Source organism: Microcebus murinus, chromosome 5 (assembly GCF_040939455.1).
Source record: "Microcebus murinus isolate Inina chromosome 5, M.murinus_Inina_mat1.0, whole genome shotgun sequence".
Classification (NCBI taxonomy): Eukaryota; Metazoa; Chordata; class Mammalia; order Primates; family Cheirogaleidae; genus Microcebus; species Microcebus murinus.
In genome coordinates, this window is record NC_134108.1 from 48307837 (window position 1) to 48325197 (window position 17361).

General features: G+C 39.0%; 1 protein-coding gene across 3 annotated transcripts in view; it reads left to right on the top strand.

The window, feature by feature from the left end:
- The window catches only part of CDK19 (cyclin dependent kinase 19), a 146666-nt gene extending 133046 nt beyond the window's left edge, over window positions 1-13620 (top strand). For all 3 annotated transcript variants that reach the window (XM_012753113.3, XM_012753114.3, XM_076003059.1), the window contains 5 exons: window positions 1820-1892; window positions 2287-2384; window positions 3200-3278; window positions 3968-4234; window positions 9268-13620. In XM_012753113.3, coding sequence (XP_012608567.1) covers window positions 1820-1892; window positions 2287-2384; window positions 3200-3278; window positions 3968-4234; window positions 9268-9399 — 649 coding nt within the window. In that variant the 3' untranslated portion in view covers window positions 9400-13620. The remainder of the gene's footprint in view (window positions 1-1819; window positions 1893-2286; window positions 2385-3199; window positions 3279-3967; window positions 4235-9267) is intronic.
- Window positions 13621-17361: the final 3741 nt, after the last annotated feature.

Below are 17361 nucleotides of genomic sequence, written 5' to 3' on the forward strand. Positions count from 1 at the left end.
GGAGTTAGAAACCAGCCTGAGCAAGAGCGAGACCCCCGTCTCTACTATAAATAGAAAGAAATTAATTGGCCAACTAATATATATAGAAAAAAAAAATGTAGCTTCTGAGTTAGAATCTGGAGGCCTGAGAATCTGCATTTCTAATGCAGGCTCTCAGGTGATGCCCAGGCTGCTGACAAAGGCCACATTTGTGTAGCAAGATTCTGGAGCACCCAAAAAAGGCTTTAGAATGAGCATCCCTTTGACCTGATAATTCGAGGAATTTATCCTGTGGAACTAACCAGAGCTGCCACAAATAGCTGGGTACTTACCAGATGCTAGGATGGTGCTAAGCCCTTGACATACATTTCTCATGATCTTCATGGCAGATCTATAGGGTAGATATAATTATAAATCCCCATTTTTCAGGTGAGGTTCTTCAAGCTTTCATAGAGGTTAACTAACTTGCCCAAGATCACACAATTGGTAAATGACTGAGTTAGGGTCCAGTAGGGGTCTGTGATTCTCACCTGCAGTGCAGTATTGTCTCCCTGCCATGTGCATCAGATTTACCTACAGGGACCTGCATGTCATAGCTATTATAAAAACAACATTGTACCAGTAGGGGATATACAGTCACTCAAAATAATAAATTTAAAGAGTGTTAGACAGGGGAAAATGTTTATGAAACAATATTAAGTGAAAAAAGCTATAACAATTTTTATACTATGATTCCTATTTTTTTTTTTTTTTTTTTTTAGGCATTCCCAAACATTCTGTAATATACTATGATTCCTATTTTATAAAAACAAAGGAAGAAAAATCCCTGTGTCGGTATCATATATATGTATATTATGGAAACACATGCAAAGGAAAATTATAAAAATTTTGACAGTAGTTCATTATCATTGAATTATTAGGATTATGAGTGATTTAAGTGATTTATACTTTTCCATATTCTCTAATTGTTTTAACCATGAACATATATTACATATTTTAGACCTTTTTAATTTGAAATATTTCATATGTAGGTAAGAACATGTTGAATATGATATATAGTATATTTAGAATAATAAAATGGATACCCTTTCACTCACCCTTCAACCTAAGAAATAGCACATTGCTAAAATTACTGAAGTACCCTGTATATCCTTTCTTCCTGTTCACACCGTCCTCGAGGGTAGATGCTGAGTGTTCTGAATTTGTGTATATCATTCCACATTTTTCATCATAGTTTTACTCCACATTTATCTCTAAAAAATGATTAAATGTTTAACGTCTTTGAACTTTATACAAATGCTATCATACTATTTTTTTCTGCAGCTTCCTTTTTTTCCTCCGCTCAACCCTATGTATTATTTTTTAGTATTGTATAACATTCCATTCTGTTACTATATAACAATTTATTTACCCCATTCTTCAGTTGATGTACATCTGGGTTGTTAATGATTTTTTGCTATTACTATTTTTTTTGCTAATGCTAAGAACATTCTTATCCATGTATCCTGAGAAACATGTAGAAAAAGCATCTGTTATATTCGAGTATGTGCATAGAAATGGAATTGCTGGGTCATGGGTTATACACATTTTCAACTCCTAATGATTAATAAATAATTGTTTTCTGAAGGGATTATAACAACGTAAACTCTGAAATATAGTGTGGAACAGTTCCCATTTCTTTTACACATTTGCCAATATTTGATAGTGTTCCTTTTTAATCAGAAAAAAATCAGTGGCTTAAACACATACCTTATAGGAAAACCAGTGTTGGAGCTGTTTATTAAAAAATGTAAATTGTGTGAGTGTTCCCAGTGACACGTGACTGTCTATGTCCTTGCAGGTACGCCAACAGTAGCCTCATAAAGTACATGGAGAAACACAAGGTCAAGCCTGACAGCAAAGTGTTCCTCTTGGTAGGTGCTTCTCTCCCAGGCTGAAATCTGACCTTTAGCACAAGTCTCACCTCATCCCATTTACCCTGGAATTGTCCCAGCTATTCTTCTTCTTTAGAAACAAACAAAAAAAATTGGTGGATATTGGGGCAAAATTAAATATTTTTTCTGTTGAGATGTCACCCTTGACTTCTAGCCTTAATTTTGTTAGTGATTTATTACAGAAAAGGGCTTTAATGTTGATGTTTTCTGCCAGTTTTACATAAATGTGTGCAGTAAACTAATCTGTAGTGAGCTATTCAATTCACAATGTATTGATGTTAATCCTATTGGACATTAATCAATACAAAAGACAAAAACGTGGACTTGTAAAGAACCTTTTCATGTCCTATCAATTTCCTTTATGTTATTCTAGCTTCAGAAACTTCTCACCATGGATCCAACCAAGAGAATTACCTCGGAGCAGGCCCTGCAGGACCCCTATTTTCAGGAGGACCCCTTGCCGACCTTAGAGTATGTATCCTGTGTCCTTTGTTGTAGGTTGAGGATGTCAGATGGTGGCTGAAAGCAAAAGGAAGCACTCATTTACTGCACTGTTTCACTTTCTTCATGAATACTACCTAGAGAGAAGCCGCTCTGGAGAACGGTCCTGTATTTCGAAACAGGCAGAGCTGTAGAGAGGTGTGAGTAAAAATGAGTGTTTCAGAAACACTCACCATTAATTAAATGAGTGTTTTAGAAACACCATTAATTAGAAATCTGACCGTTAATGAGATTTACAGATGAAAACTAAAGCTGAGAACAGATGAGACCTTTGTAGCCCAATCAGCCAGATCAGAGATTAAACCAAACCAGTAGGGAAATGACAACTTAAAATGCTCTCCAGAGCGCGTGCAGCACTGCACTGCAGAACCCCTGGACTCCTTCATCCTTATCACACCCAAGTAAGTACTTGGTGCTTCCTTTTATTAGAGGTGTAGTTTTTCTAGAGGAGAAAAACAAAGTATTTTCTTGTTGAAGCAAATGCAAATTGAGTTGTTTTTGGTGCTAATGAAGTTAGTGTGGAAAAACTTTTATGTCTTATATGTCGACTAGCTAACAGCAGTCAAGATTTGAAATTGAAAGTGGCAATTAGTGTAAAACTTCAGATGAGTTAATTGTTTTCTTATTGCTTGAGTTAAATTGTGTTGAGAGGTATCCAGCAAACACCAGCCACAGAGGAAGAGTAGGAAATACGTTATGAAAAAAAAGTGAAATTTCAAATTAACAAGGTAATGATATAGTAGATTTTAGGTCATTACATGTTTTTTCTTTTCAATGATTTTTAGTGTATTTGCTGGCTGCCAGATTCCGTACCCTAAAAGAGAATTCCTTAATGAAGATGAACCAGAAGAGAAGGGTGACAAGGTATAAATTGCATGGTACACTTTAACTTCCAGAGAGTAAGGGAGGCAGAAAGATAACTTAGGTATAATTTAACATTTCCTGTGTATTTAACCACCTTTTATTTAATTACATGTGTATTTATTTTCTATGGAAGTTTGGGGATTGTAGATGTACCTTGAAGTTTGAAATGTAATAAGCTTATAGATAGATGAACTTCCTGGTTTATTTTATAGCCTATTTTATCCTGTGATTCCTGATTCTTGCTCGTTTGGTTTGTTCGATGTCATTGCCATCACTTAATGCAGGTGGCGTTTGCAAGCATGGCTCTGTTCTTTTATCTTAGCTGGATTCATCAGCCACCTCCCCATACTGCTCCCCTTTTCCAAAATCATAATGAAAAAGACTTCTTACAGCTGTTCTAATGAGTACGGAACTATCTCCTCTGTGCTTTATGGCCTTCAGTAGGTGTGTGTGACTGATTTGGGGGGTCACCATGCAGTCGAAGGGACCTTCCGAGAGTACCTGGAGCTTGGTACGTCGACCTTTGGGACCGCTGTGCTCCCGGGCTGCTCCCTTCCGCAGTCCCTGTTGTCACTTTAATGTTCCCCATGGGTTGTTACCCCAGGTTGGTCAGCAGTCACAGGTGCAGGTCAAGTTTTCCTTAATTTGGTTTCATACCAATCTTGCTTTTTTTTCTTTTTCCTTAAAAGAATCAGCAACAGCAGCAGAACCAGCATCAGCAGCCCACAGCCCCCGCACAGCAGGCCGCCGCCCCCCCACAGGCGCCCCCGCCCCAGCAGAACAGCACCCAGACCAACGGGACCGCGGGCGGGGCGGGCGCGGGCGTGGGGGGCGCGGGCGCGGGGCTGCAGCACAGCCAGGACTCGGGCCTGAGCCAGGTGCCGCCCAGCAAGAAGCCGCGCCTCGGGCCTTCGGGCGCCAACTCAGGCGGGCCTGTCATGCCGTCGGATTATCAGGTACTCCTCTGAAGTTTGTGCTTTTTGATGTTTGTATGTTTTATGAAATGGGAACTAGATCTGTAATAGAGCCTTACAGAGTTAAGGAATACTTTAACATTTGACTACACAAACTGTACAGTCCCATTTCTAGGGCATCATGTGAAAATGGAGATTTCATCGTATTTTAGACAATTGTAAGATGGTTCATATCTTGACCTGTTTATCCTCACAAGTGAAGGGGAAGGTGGGCAGGCAGGCACCTCCCTTCTTAAGGAAAATTCCATCTTTCACCTAACAGCTACCTTATTAGCTTTGGTATATCAGAAAAGATACCGTGTTTCCTCGAAAATAAGACCTACCCATAAAATAAGCCCTAGCAGAATTTCTAAGAATTTGCGCAATATACCGAAAATAAGACTTAGTGATGGCCGGTGGCTACACAGCGTATCTGCACAGCCCATGCATTTTGTTGCGGAGCGGTAAAGAAGAGCAGCCCTTCTAATCTGCCCCACGAGAGCTCTGTTGCTCGACATGAGAGATTGGGGCCAATGGTTCTAAAGGAAATAGAGTCGCAAGAAATTCAGGATGGAATTCAGGGTTTGGAGAGTTATGATGATGTTCCAGAAGAAGATGACTTAACTGCATTTAAATAAATGTAGATTGTTGTACCATACTTAAAAAAAAAAAAATACATCCTCTGAAAATAAGCCCTCGGGTGTCTTCTTGAGGAAAAATAAATATATGACCCTGTCTTATTTTCAGGGAAACATGGTAGTTCCTTCTTTTTTTTTTTGAGACAGAGTCTCACTCTGTTGCCTGGGCTAGAGTCCTGTAGCATCAGCCTAGCTCACAGCAACCTCAAACTCCTGAGCTCAAGCGATCCTTCTGCCTCAACCTCCCAAGTAGCTGGGACTACAGGCATGTGCCACCATGCCTGGCTAATTTTTTTCTATATATTTTTAGTTGGCCAAATTAATTTCTTTCTATTTTTAGTAGAGCTGGGATCTTGCTCTTGCTTAGGATGGTTTCGAACTCCTGACCTTGAGTGATCCTCCCACCCCAGCCTCCCAGAGTGCTAGGATTGCAGGCAGCCACCACCCCAGGCCAAGATAGTTCCTTTGAAAAGGGAAGGGCATGGTGGTTTACCTGGGACAAAATTAATTGCATTCTTCAGAAAGATTTATTCTTATTGGGAGGAAAGAATCAGTAAGTAGCCACATAGATATAGAAGAGAGAGGGATTAAGACTGAGACTTCTGAGAAATAATTGTCAAGTCTCACTAGAAATAATTTTGAGACTAGGGAATACTTTTTGTTATTTAGATAAAAAGAGAAGTACAGTTGTGCTACTAATCCAGGAAATTAAAGGAAGTAAATCTAAGGATTGGTATTTGGAGAGAGAGGTAAAGATTCTCATTGTGATAACCCTAGGGAATCTTGCAAAAAGAAAAACCATTTTCAAGGCAATAACAAGCTAAGAAAAGACCTAGGAAGCAGGGAAAACTTAAATGAAAGGTTAAAAAAAGGTTTAGCGCCATGGTCCCTCAGGGAACTCATGGAAGCAGATACTTAGGATAGAGATAATAGAAAACAAAGCCACTGGCAAGGGAGCCATAAACTCACTGATAAGGAACTATAATAAAGAGAAAAGTTAACAAGAAAGTCAGAATAAATAGCTGCTTAAACTGGCTTTACATTTTGTTTTTTTTTCTTTATTTTTTTTATTTTTTTTTTTTTTGAGACAGAGTCTCACTTTGTTGCCCAGGCTAGAGTGAGTGCCGTGGCATCAGCCTAGCTCACAGCAACCTCAATCTCCTGGGCTCGAGTGATCCTTCTGCCTCAGCCTCCCGGGTAGCTGGGACTACAGGCATGCGCCACCATGCCCGGCTAATTTTTTATATATATATATCAGTTGGCCAATTAATTTCTTTCTATTTATAGTAGAGACGGGGTCTCGCTCTTGCTCAGGCTGGTTTTGAACTCCTGACCTTGAGCAATCCGCCCGCCTCGGCCTCCCAAGAGCTAGGATTACAGGCGTGAGCCACAGCGCCCGGCCTGGCTTTACATTTTGAATATCTCAACAACTACTTCTCTGAAAACTTCTCTGCATGAACATTCCCTGCGAGCAGAAGAGTATATAATACTTAGAGTTGGTTCCAATTAAACTAATCAAGGCTTCTCAGTTTGATCTACTAAAAACAGCCTGCTATTTGGGTAGCAGTCATGAGCATATTTGAATTTTGCCACAAAACCAGTTTTTCCGCAAACTTCAGTTTATCCCTGTTATATGAACAACAAATGTTTACTATTAATATATAATGGTTCATTTTTGTGTCTCTGATTGTATTATGTTAACCTGTGTTAAGGAAAAAAATGATCTAAACACTTGTTAAAGTTGGTAAGGCAGACTTTATTCCAGAGAGGTCATGGCAATAGGTTTGGAGACCAGTGCAACGTGGTCTTGCAGTGGGGTGGAGATTGGACTCAACTCCAAGGAGGCCAAGCGGAGATTTATAACCAAGGAGCAGGGTAGGGGGTCAGTGGATAGCAAATAACTGAGAAGAGACATCAAGGATAAAGGATAAAGGGGTTCTTGGTGAAACTGACTTGATGGGATTATTGTTGAAGGCTGGCCAGGGAAATAAACTATCAAGGGTGGGAGATTTTTGCTAATAAGATCCTACAAGGACAGAGAGGGAAGCCCAAGGTCAGGCCTAGTCAATCAGAGGGCTCAGAGGAGACTGAATTTTGGTTTAAGGAGAGAGTCTTTGTCACCTGCTTATAATCAATTATAAACACATTAGGGTATTTCCTTCTGTTTTTTTTTTCCAAATTCAAAAATTCTTCAAAATGCATTTCTTTTCTTTGACCATGTTGTTCTGTCTACTTAAAAATAAACCTTCCAGCATATCTATGACATGGATGGATACCTCAGCTATTTAGTTGGAGAGACTAGCATGAGGTGGAGCAGGGAGTCCCATTGCATGTAATTTGTAGCTCATCTATAATCAGCATATTTGTTCTTGATTTAGTATGGAAGAGCTGTTGTACCGGCTGAGTCTAATCTGCTAAAGTAAAAGCAATCATAGCTAGCCTAAGAATTGCAGGGCATTGGTCTTAACATTTTCATCTTTTTTCCGTACCTTTTCCAGTTTGAGGCCTTCTCAGGAATAAGACATCTTAATATTTATTTCAGTTTCCATCATAAACACTTTTATTATTTTTTATTTATTTATTTATTTATTTATTTTTTGAGACAGAGTCTCGCTTTGTTGCCCAGGCTAGAGTAAGTGCCATGGCATCAGCCTAGTCCACAGCAACCTTAAACTCCTGGGCTCAAGCAATCCTGCTGCCTCAGCCTCCCAAGTAGCTGGGACTACAGGCATGCGCTACCATGCCCGGCTAATATTTTCTGTATATATTAGTTGGCCAATTAATTTCTTTCTGTTTATAGTAGAGATGGTGTCGTGCTCTTGCTCAGGCTGATTTCGAACTCCTGACCTCGAGCAATCCGCCCGCCTCAGCCTCCCAGAGTGCTCAGATTACAGGCATGAGCCACCGCGCGTGGCCATGAACACTTTTAAAATGAAAAATTAATAGCCATATTTCATAATGTTTAAGAAAGACTAATGTGATATTTTGTTGTATTTGATTTTCCCTGAGTTACTTTTATCTCAATTGATTCCAGGCCAGACTTAACTCAGACTTAACTAAACATAGGGGAACTTCTGTCATGTTTTTCAGTGGGTTCCATTAGTAGAGTTTCAAGGGTTTTGGACTGTTTCATCAATGTATTTATTGTAAGGAAGTACAATTAGTACCTTGAAAAGAGGAACATTGGCTTTTTAGAAAGATATGTCACATATTAGATTCTTTACATTGTATTTTATGGCAAAATTGCCACTAATGACTTATGAGTGGAAGCATATTTTTTCATAATAAACTTCAAAATAAAACATATAGTTAAAATTTGGAATTTTGAAAGGCTTCTTTCACCAACACAACTCGTCAGTTATATAATTTAGGAAGGCACGAAGCGGAGTTGTTTTTAACCAAGACTGTCTTACTGCCTGGTTGTTTTGGACCAGATGCTGCAGTCCAGTTTGGCAGCCTGTGAGCACTGAGGGGGAGGACCTTGCGGATTTGTCTTTCCTTCAACCCCCAGTGCCACCTCAAGGTCATTTACATCTTTAACTCAAAGTAATAGCTTTATTACATACATTCTTTCCCACTTTGCTCACCAAAAAAAACCCAGCCGTCTTAGTATAGCCAAAGACATTGCTAGTTCCAGCTGTGCTATATGTTTAACCAGGTACCTTTCATATTCTGTGGATTGATTTTCCTTTTATACAGTTTTTCATATTTGCCTTAGGTACTATGAAGATGAAGGTTTCATTTAAAGTAATAAAGATAGGTTGAATTGAAATACGTTTTTCTTTGTCTCCTCTCAAGAACAAAAATCACAAAAATTACTTTATTCTAAATATTACCTGAAGTTTATAAAACCCACTTATCACCACCACAACCTGCCTGACTTTGCCTTGCTCTGTCTTGCAGGTGGGGCTGCTGAACCCCTGAGCTTCTGCTTCTTTGTTCTAAAGCGATGATTTCTTAATCAGAGCTTTCTTGTTTCTAATGAAAGGATTAACACGTCACTATACATTATGAATACCATTGATTACAATGTGCCAAAATGGTTATTCTTGTTTGTAAATCTCAGTTATGCAAAGGGTTAAATTTCACCCCAGAATTAGTCAGTATAAAAAGCAGTGGGTCAGCTTAAGTTTCCCCTCTGCCTTTGTTTGCCACTGTAGCTTATCTCCCAAAGAAATCTAGCCAAACTTTGTGCTTGCCAGAATGTGTGGTTACAGTGGGATTAGGCTATGATTTCAGTAAGCAAAATGTATGAACAAATTAACTGTCAGCTGTGTGGCTCTGAACCAGTGGCCTCATGATAAAAATGACATATATTAATATCTCCATCCTCTTGTGATTAACATTTTGAGCCATTCTTTTCCATCAGTAATTCCCTTTTCGTTTTTCCTTCTCTAGCACTCCAGTTCTCGCCTGAATTACCAAAGCAGCGTTCAGGGATCCTCTCAGTCCCAGAGCACACTAGGCTACTCCTCCTCGTCTCAGCAGAGCTCACAGTACCACTCATCTCACCAGGCCCATCGGTACTGAGCAGCTCCACTCAGCCCAGGCCAGCCCAGAGCACAGACTCCAGCAATATGATGTCTGCATTGAAAAGAACCAAAAAATGCAAACTATGATGCCATTTAAAACTCATACACTTGGGAGGAAAACTTTCTATATTGAGCATTTTGCAGGACTAATATCTCTTCTTTATTGACTTAAAGAAGAGCGTTGTGAAGTTTCCCAGCACCCCTTCCCCGCATGTGTTCCATTGTGACTTCTCTGATAAAGCGTCTGATCTAATCCCAGCACTTCTGTAACCTTCAGCATTTTTTTTGAAGGATTTCCTGGTGCACCTTTCTCATGCTGTAGCAATCACTATGATTTATCTTTTCGAAGCTCTTTTAATAGGATTTTAATGTTTTAGAAACAGGATTCCCGTGGTGTATAGTTTTATACTTCATGAACTGATTTAGCAACACAGGTGAAAATGCACCTTTTAAAAGCACTACGTTGTTTTCACAGACTATAACTGTTTTGCTCGTGGAAGTCTTAAACAGAAACTGTTCCTGTCCCAAAGTACTTTACTATCATGTTTCTATTTATCTAGTTTCAGGGAAGGTCTAATAAAAAAGACAAGTAGTGGGACAGAGGGAACCTACAACCAAAAACAGCCTAGATCTTTGCAGTGACTATGCTTTATGCTATGAAGAACTGAAGTATGTGATAATTTTTATATAATCATTCATATGGAACATAGTTCCCAGAATCATCTTATTCTGAATAGTATTCAGTAATTAAGAATTATAATTTTAAACTTCATGTAGCTAAGTCTACCTTAAAAAGGGTTTCAAGAGCTTTGATGAAATAGAGTCTCTGGTGACCCACACCAAAATGCTGAAGAGAATATCAACTGCACTAGGATTTCTTTAAGGAGTAATTTTGATCAAAAGACGTGTTACTTCCCTTTGAAGGAAAAGCTTTTAGTGTGCATTGTACATAAAGTTGGCTTCTCTAAAGAACTGTTGATTTCTTCACATCTGGGTCTGCGTGAGTAACTTTCTTACACAATCAAGGGTACTCAAGTGGAAGCCTGAAAATTTGTCTGCTTTTGAAATAAAAAGCAGTGTTCTCCATTCGTATTTGCATTAGACATAGAGTGACTATTTTTAAAGCATGTTAAAAATTTAGGTTTTATCATGTTTAAAGTATGTATTATGTATGTATGTATGTATGTATGCATAATTTTGCTGTTGTTACTGAAACTTAATTCTATCAAGAATCTTTTCATTGCACTGAATGCTTTCTTTTGCCCCTAGGAGAAAACTTAATAATTGTGCCTAAAAACTATGGGCAGATAGTATAAGACTATACTAGATAAAGTGAATATTTGCATTTCCATTATCTATGAATTAGTGGCTGAGTTCTTTCTTAGCTGCTGCAAGGAGCCCTCACTCCCCAGAGTCAAGAGGAAATGTAAAGACTTAGAGCTCCCATTGTAATGTGTGGGGCAAGCAATTTGTGTTCTTCTGAATGCTACTAGCAGCACCAGCCTTGTTTTAAACGTTTTTTTCTTGAGCTAGAAGAAATAGCTGATTATTGTATATGCAAATTATATGCATTTTTTAAAACTATTCTTTGTGAACTTATCTACCTGGTTATGATACTCTGGGTCCATACACAAGTAAAATAAGATTTTAGACAAAAGCCAGTATACATTTTGCACTATTGATGTGATACTGTAGCCAGGCAGGACCTTATTGATCTCAGCATAATAATGCTTGTTAATAATAATAAGACTGTATAGTGACACTTACCAAGATTAAAGATGAAACAGGTGACATATTCCATGGGAAGGAATTTCTGATCATCTCCATTATATTTTAACCCTTCCATTTTTTAAAATAAGAAATTAACAGCCCTCTGCATAATGTAGCTACCTGTAGAAAGTTCTGTCCTGTGCCCTACAGCCTCATAGTCCAGAGCTATTGATCATCAGATGCCCACTGCACCCTCAGCATGTGCCCAGTGCCCTGCTGGGTAGAAAACACAAAGGGCAGGATGCACTTCCTGTCCTCAAGGAGCTTATGGCCAATTTGGGACAGTAAGCTCTCCTGGGATATCTATGCCATGTGATAATATGAAGGTCCTTTTTTGTTTATTTCTAAGCCCACTTGGATAGTTATAATTCCAAATTCTGCTCTATAGTTAACAGTGTCACAGAAGGATTTCTGTGTCTGTCCACCTTAGAGAAAGCCAGTCATTAAATATCACAAAGGGCACTCATGTATATTTGCAATGTTCACAGCAGCCTTTCAGCAACACTTGGGTGGTTCTTGTAGGCAGAACGCACTCTACTAAGTGGTTGTAGGTAATTATAATGAAAATAGAAGCTCTCTTCCCGCCCTCAAGGGAGCTTACAATTAATAAAAGAAGACAAACCCAAATGGATACATGAACCCAAATACCATGCCCCTTAATACTTTATAAGCAACTTTGATATACAGGTCTTATGATATGCGCTTATACATTCACAGGACTACGCTGCTTTCCCTATATATTATGAATTTTACTGGCAGGACTGAAATATAAACGTGAGGGCAGAGGGGCAGTGTTCTCCAGTACCTAGCCAGAAAACCCCATTACACATGTGACTGGGTTTCTTGTCACCACACTGGTACTGGCTCTTTTCTCCTCTCTTCTTGCCTCAGGGTTGGTGTTGCCCATTTGTTCCCATCGCCCTTTGAAGTCATTTTGGTTCACAATTTCCTTTCTCTATGAAGGGAAACAAAGCCTTTAACACACCTTAAGGGCCCTGAAACTGCAGGACCGAAGCTTTTTGAGGACAAAATTACCTTTGTGGTTTCCAAATGACCACATTCCTCTTTGAAAACTTATTAGATACTCTTATGTCCCCCATGGATTCAGGACAGTCATCCCTCAGTCTATGGGAACACCAAGCCAGGGGAGGTTAGTGAAAGGAAGGCATGAGTCAAAGTGAAGGCTTTCTGCTGTCCATTATGACAGACCAGTTTTAGAGTTAGCTTTATAGTAAGGTGTGCATTTGGGAAAAGGGATTCAAGAGCTTCAGGACAGATGAGCCCAAGATAAGGTAGCTTGGTGCAGGGCTGATACTATGAGGCTGAAACAGTCCTTGTGATGAAGTAGATCATGCAATGACATACAAAAACCAAGGATCATGTATATTTTTATATCTGTGTGGTTTTGAAACTGTAGTACTTAGAATTTTGGCCTTCTGCACTACTCTTTTACAAATGTATTAAGAATGGAAAGGGATGACATTTACCTGTGTGTTTGGCTTCATTCTTGGTGAAGCAACTGCTGGTGGTTCTCTGTGTCTCTACAATGATGCTGTTTTCCCTGCTAAAAGTAAAAGAAAAAATAGTTGGAGACTAAGACTTGCAGCTTGATCCGCTTTTGAAAAAAATATATGTAGCAGAAACTGTACGATGAAGGAAGAATTCTATGAATATTGCAAATCCGAAACTCTGGTGATGTCTTCCTAGGGAGCGGAGAAAGGTAGTGAAATGGCAGTTAGACTAACAGAGACTTGAAGGATTCAAGGACAAGTAATATTTTATATAAGACATAGCAGTTTAGATCCCCATAATCCTCAAGAATAGTCACAAATACCATAAAACAAAGTTCATTGTTTTAGGATTTTTAAAAAATGTGTTGTACCTAAGGCCATACTTACTCTTCTATGCTATCACTGCAAAGAAGTGATACGTATGTATTATATGAAAAAAAAAATCCTTAATGCACTGTTATCTCCTAAATATTTAGTAAATTAATACTATTTAATTTTTTAAAGATTTGTCTGTGTAGACACTAAAAAGTATTACACAAAATCTGGACTGAAGGTGTCCTTTTTAACAACAATTTAAAGTACTTTTTATATATGTTATGTAGTATATCCTTTCTAAACTGCCTAGTTTGTATTTCCTATAATTCCTATTTGTGAAGTGTACCAGTTCTTGTCTCTTTTTTCAGTCATTTTCTGCACGCATCCCTCTTTACATGATTATAGAGATGACTGTAGCTTTCCACACTCTGCCGTGAGGTGTGTGCCGGGAGCCGCCCCAGCAAGCCCCTTGCGTGGGGTACGGGACGAGCTGCCACTTTGCAGCGGGTGTTTCCTGCTTTTGAGTTGTTCTGACATCCTTCTCAAAATGACTGTTAAAACTAAAATAAATTACATTGCATTTATTTTATATTCTTGGTTGAAATAAAATTTAATTGACTTTGCTTGTGTGGCTTTTTTTAAGTGTAAAAAGCTCTTGTAATAAGTTTTGGTGTTGAAATTTTATCTGTGTGCCTAGAAGCTTTTATGATTACACTTGTCCTGCAGAGATATTAATACAACGTCTCCCTGTGAGTTGCAATATGTTATTTTGTTCAGGACGCTTATGATGTCACAAAACTACAAAAGCAAGGCGTCCAAATACCTCAGAAGTAAAATTACAGTTTTTAAAACATCTTCAGGGGAAACATCTTTTTTTTAAAAAAAAAAAAAGGAAAATCAGAATGACTTTTAGAAGAAAACAAATAAGCAGCATTTTGTGGATGGGTTTGGGTTGTTAGTTTCTCCTTTTATAAGAGCATTCTGCTGCACGTAGCCAGCCCTTCTCTTATTTACCTGATGCATCTTCTATGGTTACTCCAATATTCAATTCATGGAATGAATTGAACAATGTTTAAGTGACGTGAATATAAAACTTTCATTTCTATTTAAAATAGTGACTGCACAAGTCCAACTTGGCTGCTTCACTGGTTGGATGGATTGTATGTTTAATATTGTGCTGTTTGTAGGGTAGATTTTCTCTTGGAAAACTGTTCTTTGACCTCAGCTGCCTTTCTCACCAGCCATCTGTGTAAGAGAAAGTGGTGACTGGACAAACCCTTTACCATCCCCGGGAGAACAACTGGGAGGTTTGTGTCCATCTCCCCAGCAGACTGTACATTCTTTGTGGACAGGGCCTGGGTTTTACTCTCTGTACTCCCAGCACCTGGCATAGTGCCCAACACAGAGCAGATGCTTAATGTGGCAACTCGTTAGCATCACTCTGCGCGCTTGCATAGAATGCCTGGATCATACAATATGCCGTCTCTGTATATGGATGGGGATGCACGTAATTTTGTTCTATGGATAATAAAAATGCTAGAAATAGGCATCACTTTCTTAAAATATGTTCATTGCTTATATTTTTGGCTGCAAAGTCATAATAAAATATCACCCCAAAGGGACAAACAATTCAAATTGCATTTGAGTGAAAAATTAAGCAAAGTTAGTCCTACCTGCCAATCTTCTGTAGACGTCATCTTTGTTTTGGCTGCTTAGAGGAAGGTGTTTTAAAGCCTCGCGTAGCATCATTGTATCTAGTAGGCAGTAGGAAGCCAGTTTGGACAAGCAACACACAAACCCAATAGGAAAATTTGTTTATTTTGTCGAAATAAATGAGAATATAGTGTAGGGGAAAGAAGTGAAAATGTTGACTTAAAACATCAAAATGTATCTCTTCAGCACATTCTTTGCTGCGCAAGCTTTTTCCAAAAGTGCTGCTGAGTCTCTTTATACAAAGATGCTGTTATGGGCTGAATGTGTTCCCTCCAAAGTCTTGTGTTGAAGCCCTAACCCCCAGTGTGACTATATTTAGAGACAAGTAATTCAAGGTAAATGTGGTTATAAGGGTAGGGCCCTGATCCAATAGGTTTAGTGTCCTTATAAAAAGAGACAGCAGAGAGCTCACTCTCTGTCCCCTCTTCTTTCTCCTCTTTCCCCCCTCCCCTCTCCCCTGAGGACACAGCAAAAAGGCTGGCATCTGCAAGCCAGGAAGAGAGCCCTCACCAGAAAGTGATCCTGCTGGACCTTGAGCTTAGAGTTTCCAGCCTCCAGAACTGTGAGAAAGTAAGTTTCTGTTGTTTATGCCACTCAGTCTATGGTATTCTGTTATGGCAGCCCGAGCTAATACAAATGCTCACCTCACCTTTTAAGCTAGCAAAGCCAGTCATCCTTGCTTGATCTCTGACTTCCCTCCTCCTCTGTAGAGATCAGTTGTCTGTGAAGTGATAGCACAGTCCTTACCTTCCATTTCCAGTCTTTTCCAATAACTTTTTTGCTGACTTAATTTTAAGTGAATTCTGGATGCTTCCTTCTTACCTATCTGCTGTAAATTTAAAGGCTCCAAGAGTCTCCCACCCAAAGATTATCCTCATACTTGAACATGCCCATGCACCTACACACACCTAGAGATGATTCTTCTGTCTTCCTAAAAATTACCAACGTTCCTAGTAAGGAAAACTGTAAATGTGTCCTTCCCCAACCCTCACCCAGATCATCATTCCTTTGCCCCCTACCCCCAAATACTTGATAAATACCTACTGTGAAACAGGCACTATGCCGGACTATTGGAGATGCCAATGTGGCTGATGTGTATAAGACATTCCATTTCTTTTAACTAGAGTTGAAGAGGGGCAACAAACCAGAGCACAGGTAACAAGACAAAACAATGTGATGAGGACTATAGAAGAGGGCATGGAGTAGAGAGAGGGGCAACTAACTGAGGTTACAGCTCCTGTCTAAGGATGATATGGTTTGACAAGTGAACTGGAGTGGAAGGGTTCTAGGTAGAGAAAGAAGCATGAACATGTATGAAAGCCAAGAACCTGAGAATGATGTGGGGTTGGGGGAAGGGGAGAGGCTGCAGATGAATCTGGAGAGACTATGTGAGTTTCAGATTTGCATCTTAGGAAGTCTCTTGTGGTAGGGAGGATGGACTGAATAGGTCCAACTTTCAGAAGGCAGACTGGAGACTAGGCGGGCAAACTTCAAACATTGCAGACTTTTACCTTCCTCTGGTCTTATCCTCTGCATTTATTCTCTTACATGTATTTTTTGGTACTGGAAAAAAACCCTTTTGAAAAATCTGGGTCTTCCAAGCAAATGCTATCCAGTACTGAGCATTTCCTTTTGGTTGCAAGCCTAAATTAATTGAAACCTGTAGGCCTTAAGTTATAAACAAGATTTGATGGAATTCAGGTGTAGGTTCCCTGTTTGAGTCGTAAGTGTATGATTAAAATTTTCTTTTTATTGGTATAATTTGTAAGCAGTAAAATGCAGAGATATTAAGTGTACAGTTCAAAGAATTTTTGACAAATGTATACATTCATGTAACCAAAACCCAAATCAAGAAATAGTACGTTTCCATTACTCCCCCCAATTCTGTCTTTCTCCTTTTTAGTCAATTCCTCCACACCCACAGAGACAACCACTGCTCTGATTTCTATCATTGTATATTAGGGTTGCCTTTTTAGAATTTCATATGGAATCATAGAGTTTGTACTCCTTTGTGTCTGGATTCTTTTGTATCAAATAATGTTTTTAAGAGTCACTCATGTTGGGCATATTAGTAATTTTTTTTATTGCTGGATAATATTCCAGTATATAAATATGCTATAAGTTTTTTAGTCATTTATTTGTGGATGAATAGTTGAGTTAGTTTCAGTTTGGGGCTATGATTAACAAAGCTGTCAACATTCTTCTATAAGTTTTTTCCCCTAAAACTTTCTGCATACTTTTTTTTTTTTTTTCCAGAGGCAGGGTTTGTTTGCTATAAAAGTAGATTCTGTCCCCTCTTTCACTCGCACTCTCCTACCCTCTCTGCCTCCCACTGTGGGACGATGCAGCGCAAAAGCCCTTGTCAGATGCCAGCAACTCGATATGAGACTTCTCAGCCTCCAGACTGTGAGAAATCAATTTCTTTTCTTTATACATTCCCCAGTTTGTTATGGCAACACAAAATGAACTGAGACACTTGGGATGACTACACATCTCTGCTCCTATACCTATCATCCTCTCTAACATTCAGTAACTGGCACCAAGAGGTACAAGGAAGTCCATAATTGCTCTAAGGCAATTATCTTTTCCCCTAAGGTATTCATAGAAACTTATTAAGCCCTTCTAACCACGAGCATTTCCATTCAACCCAT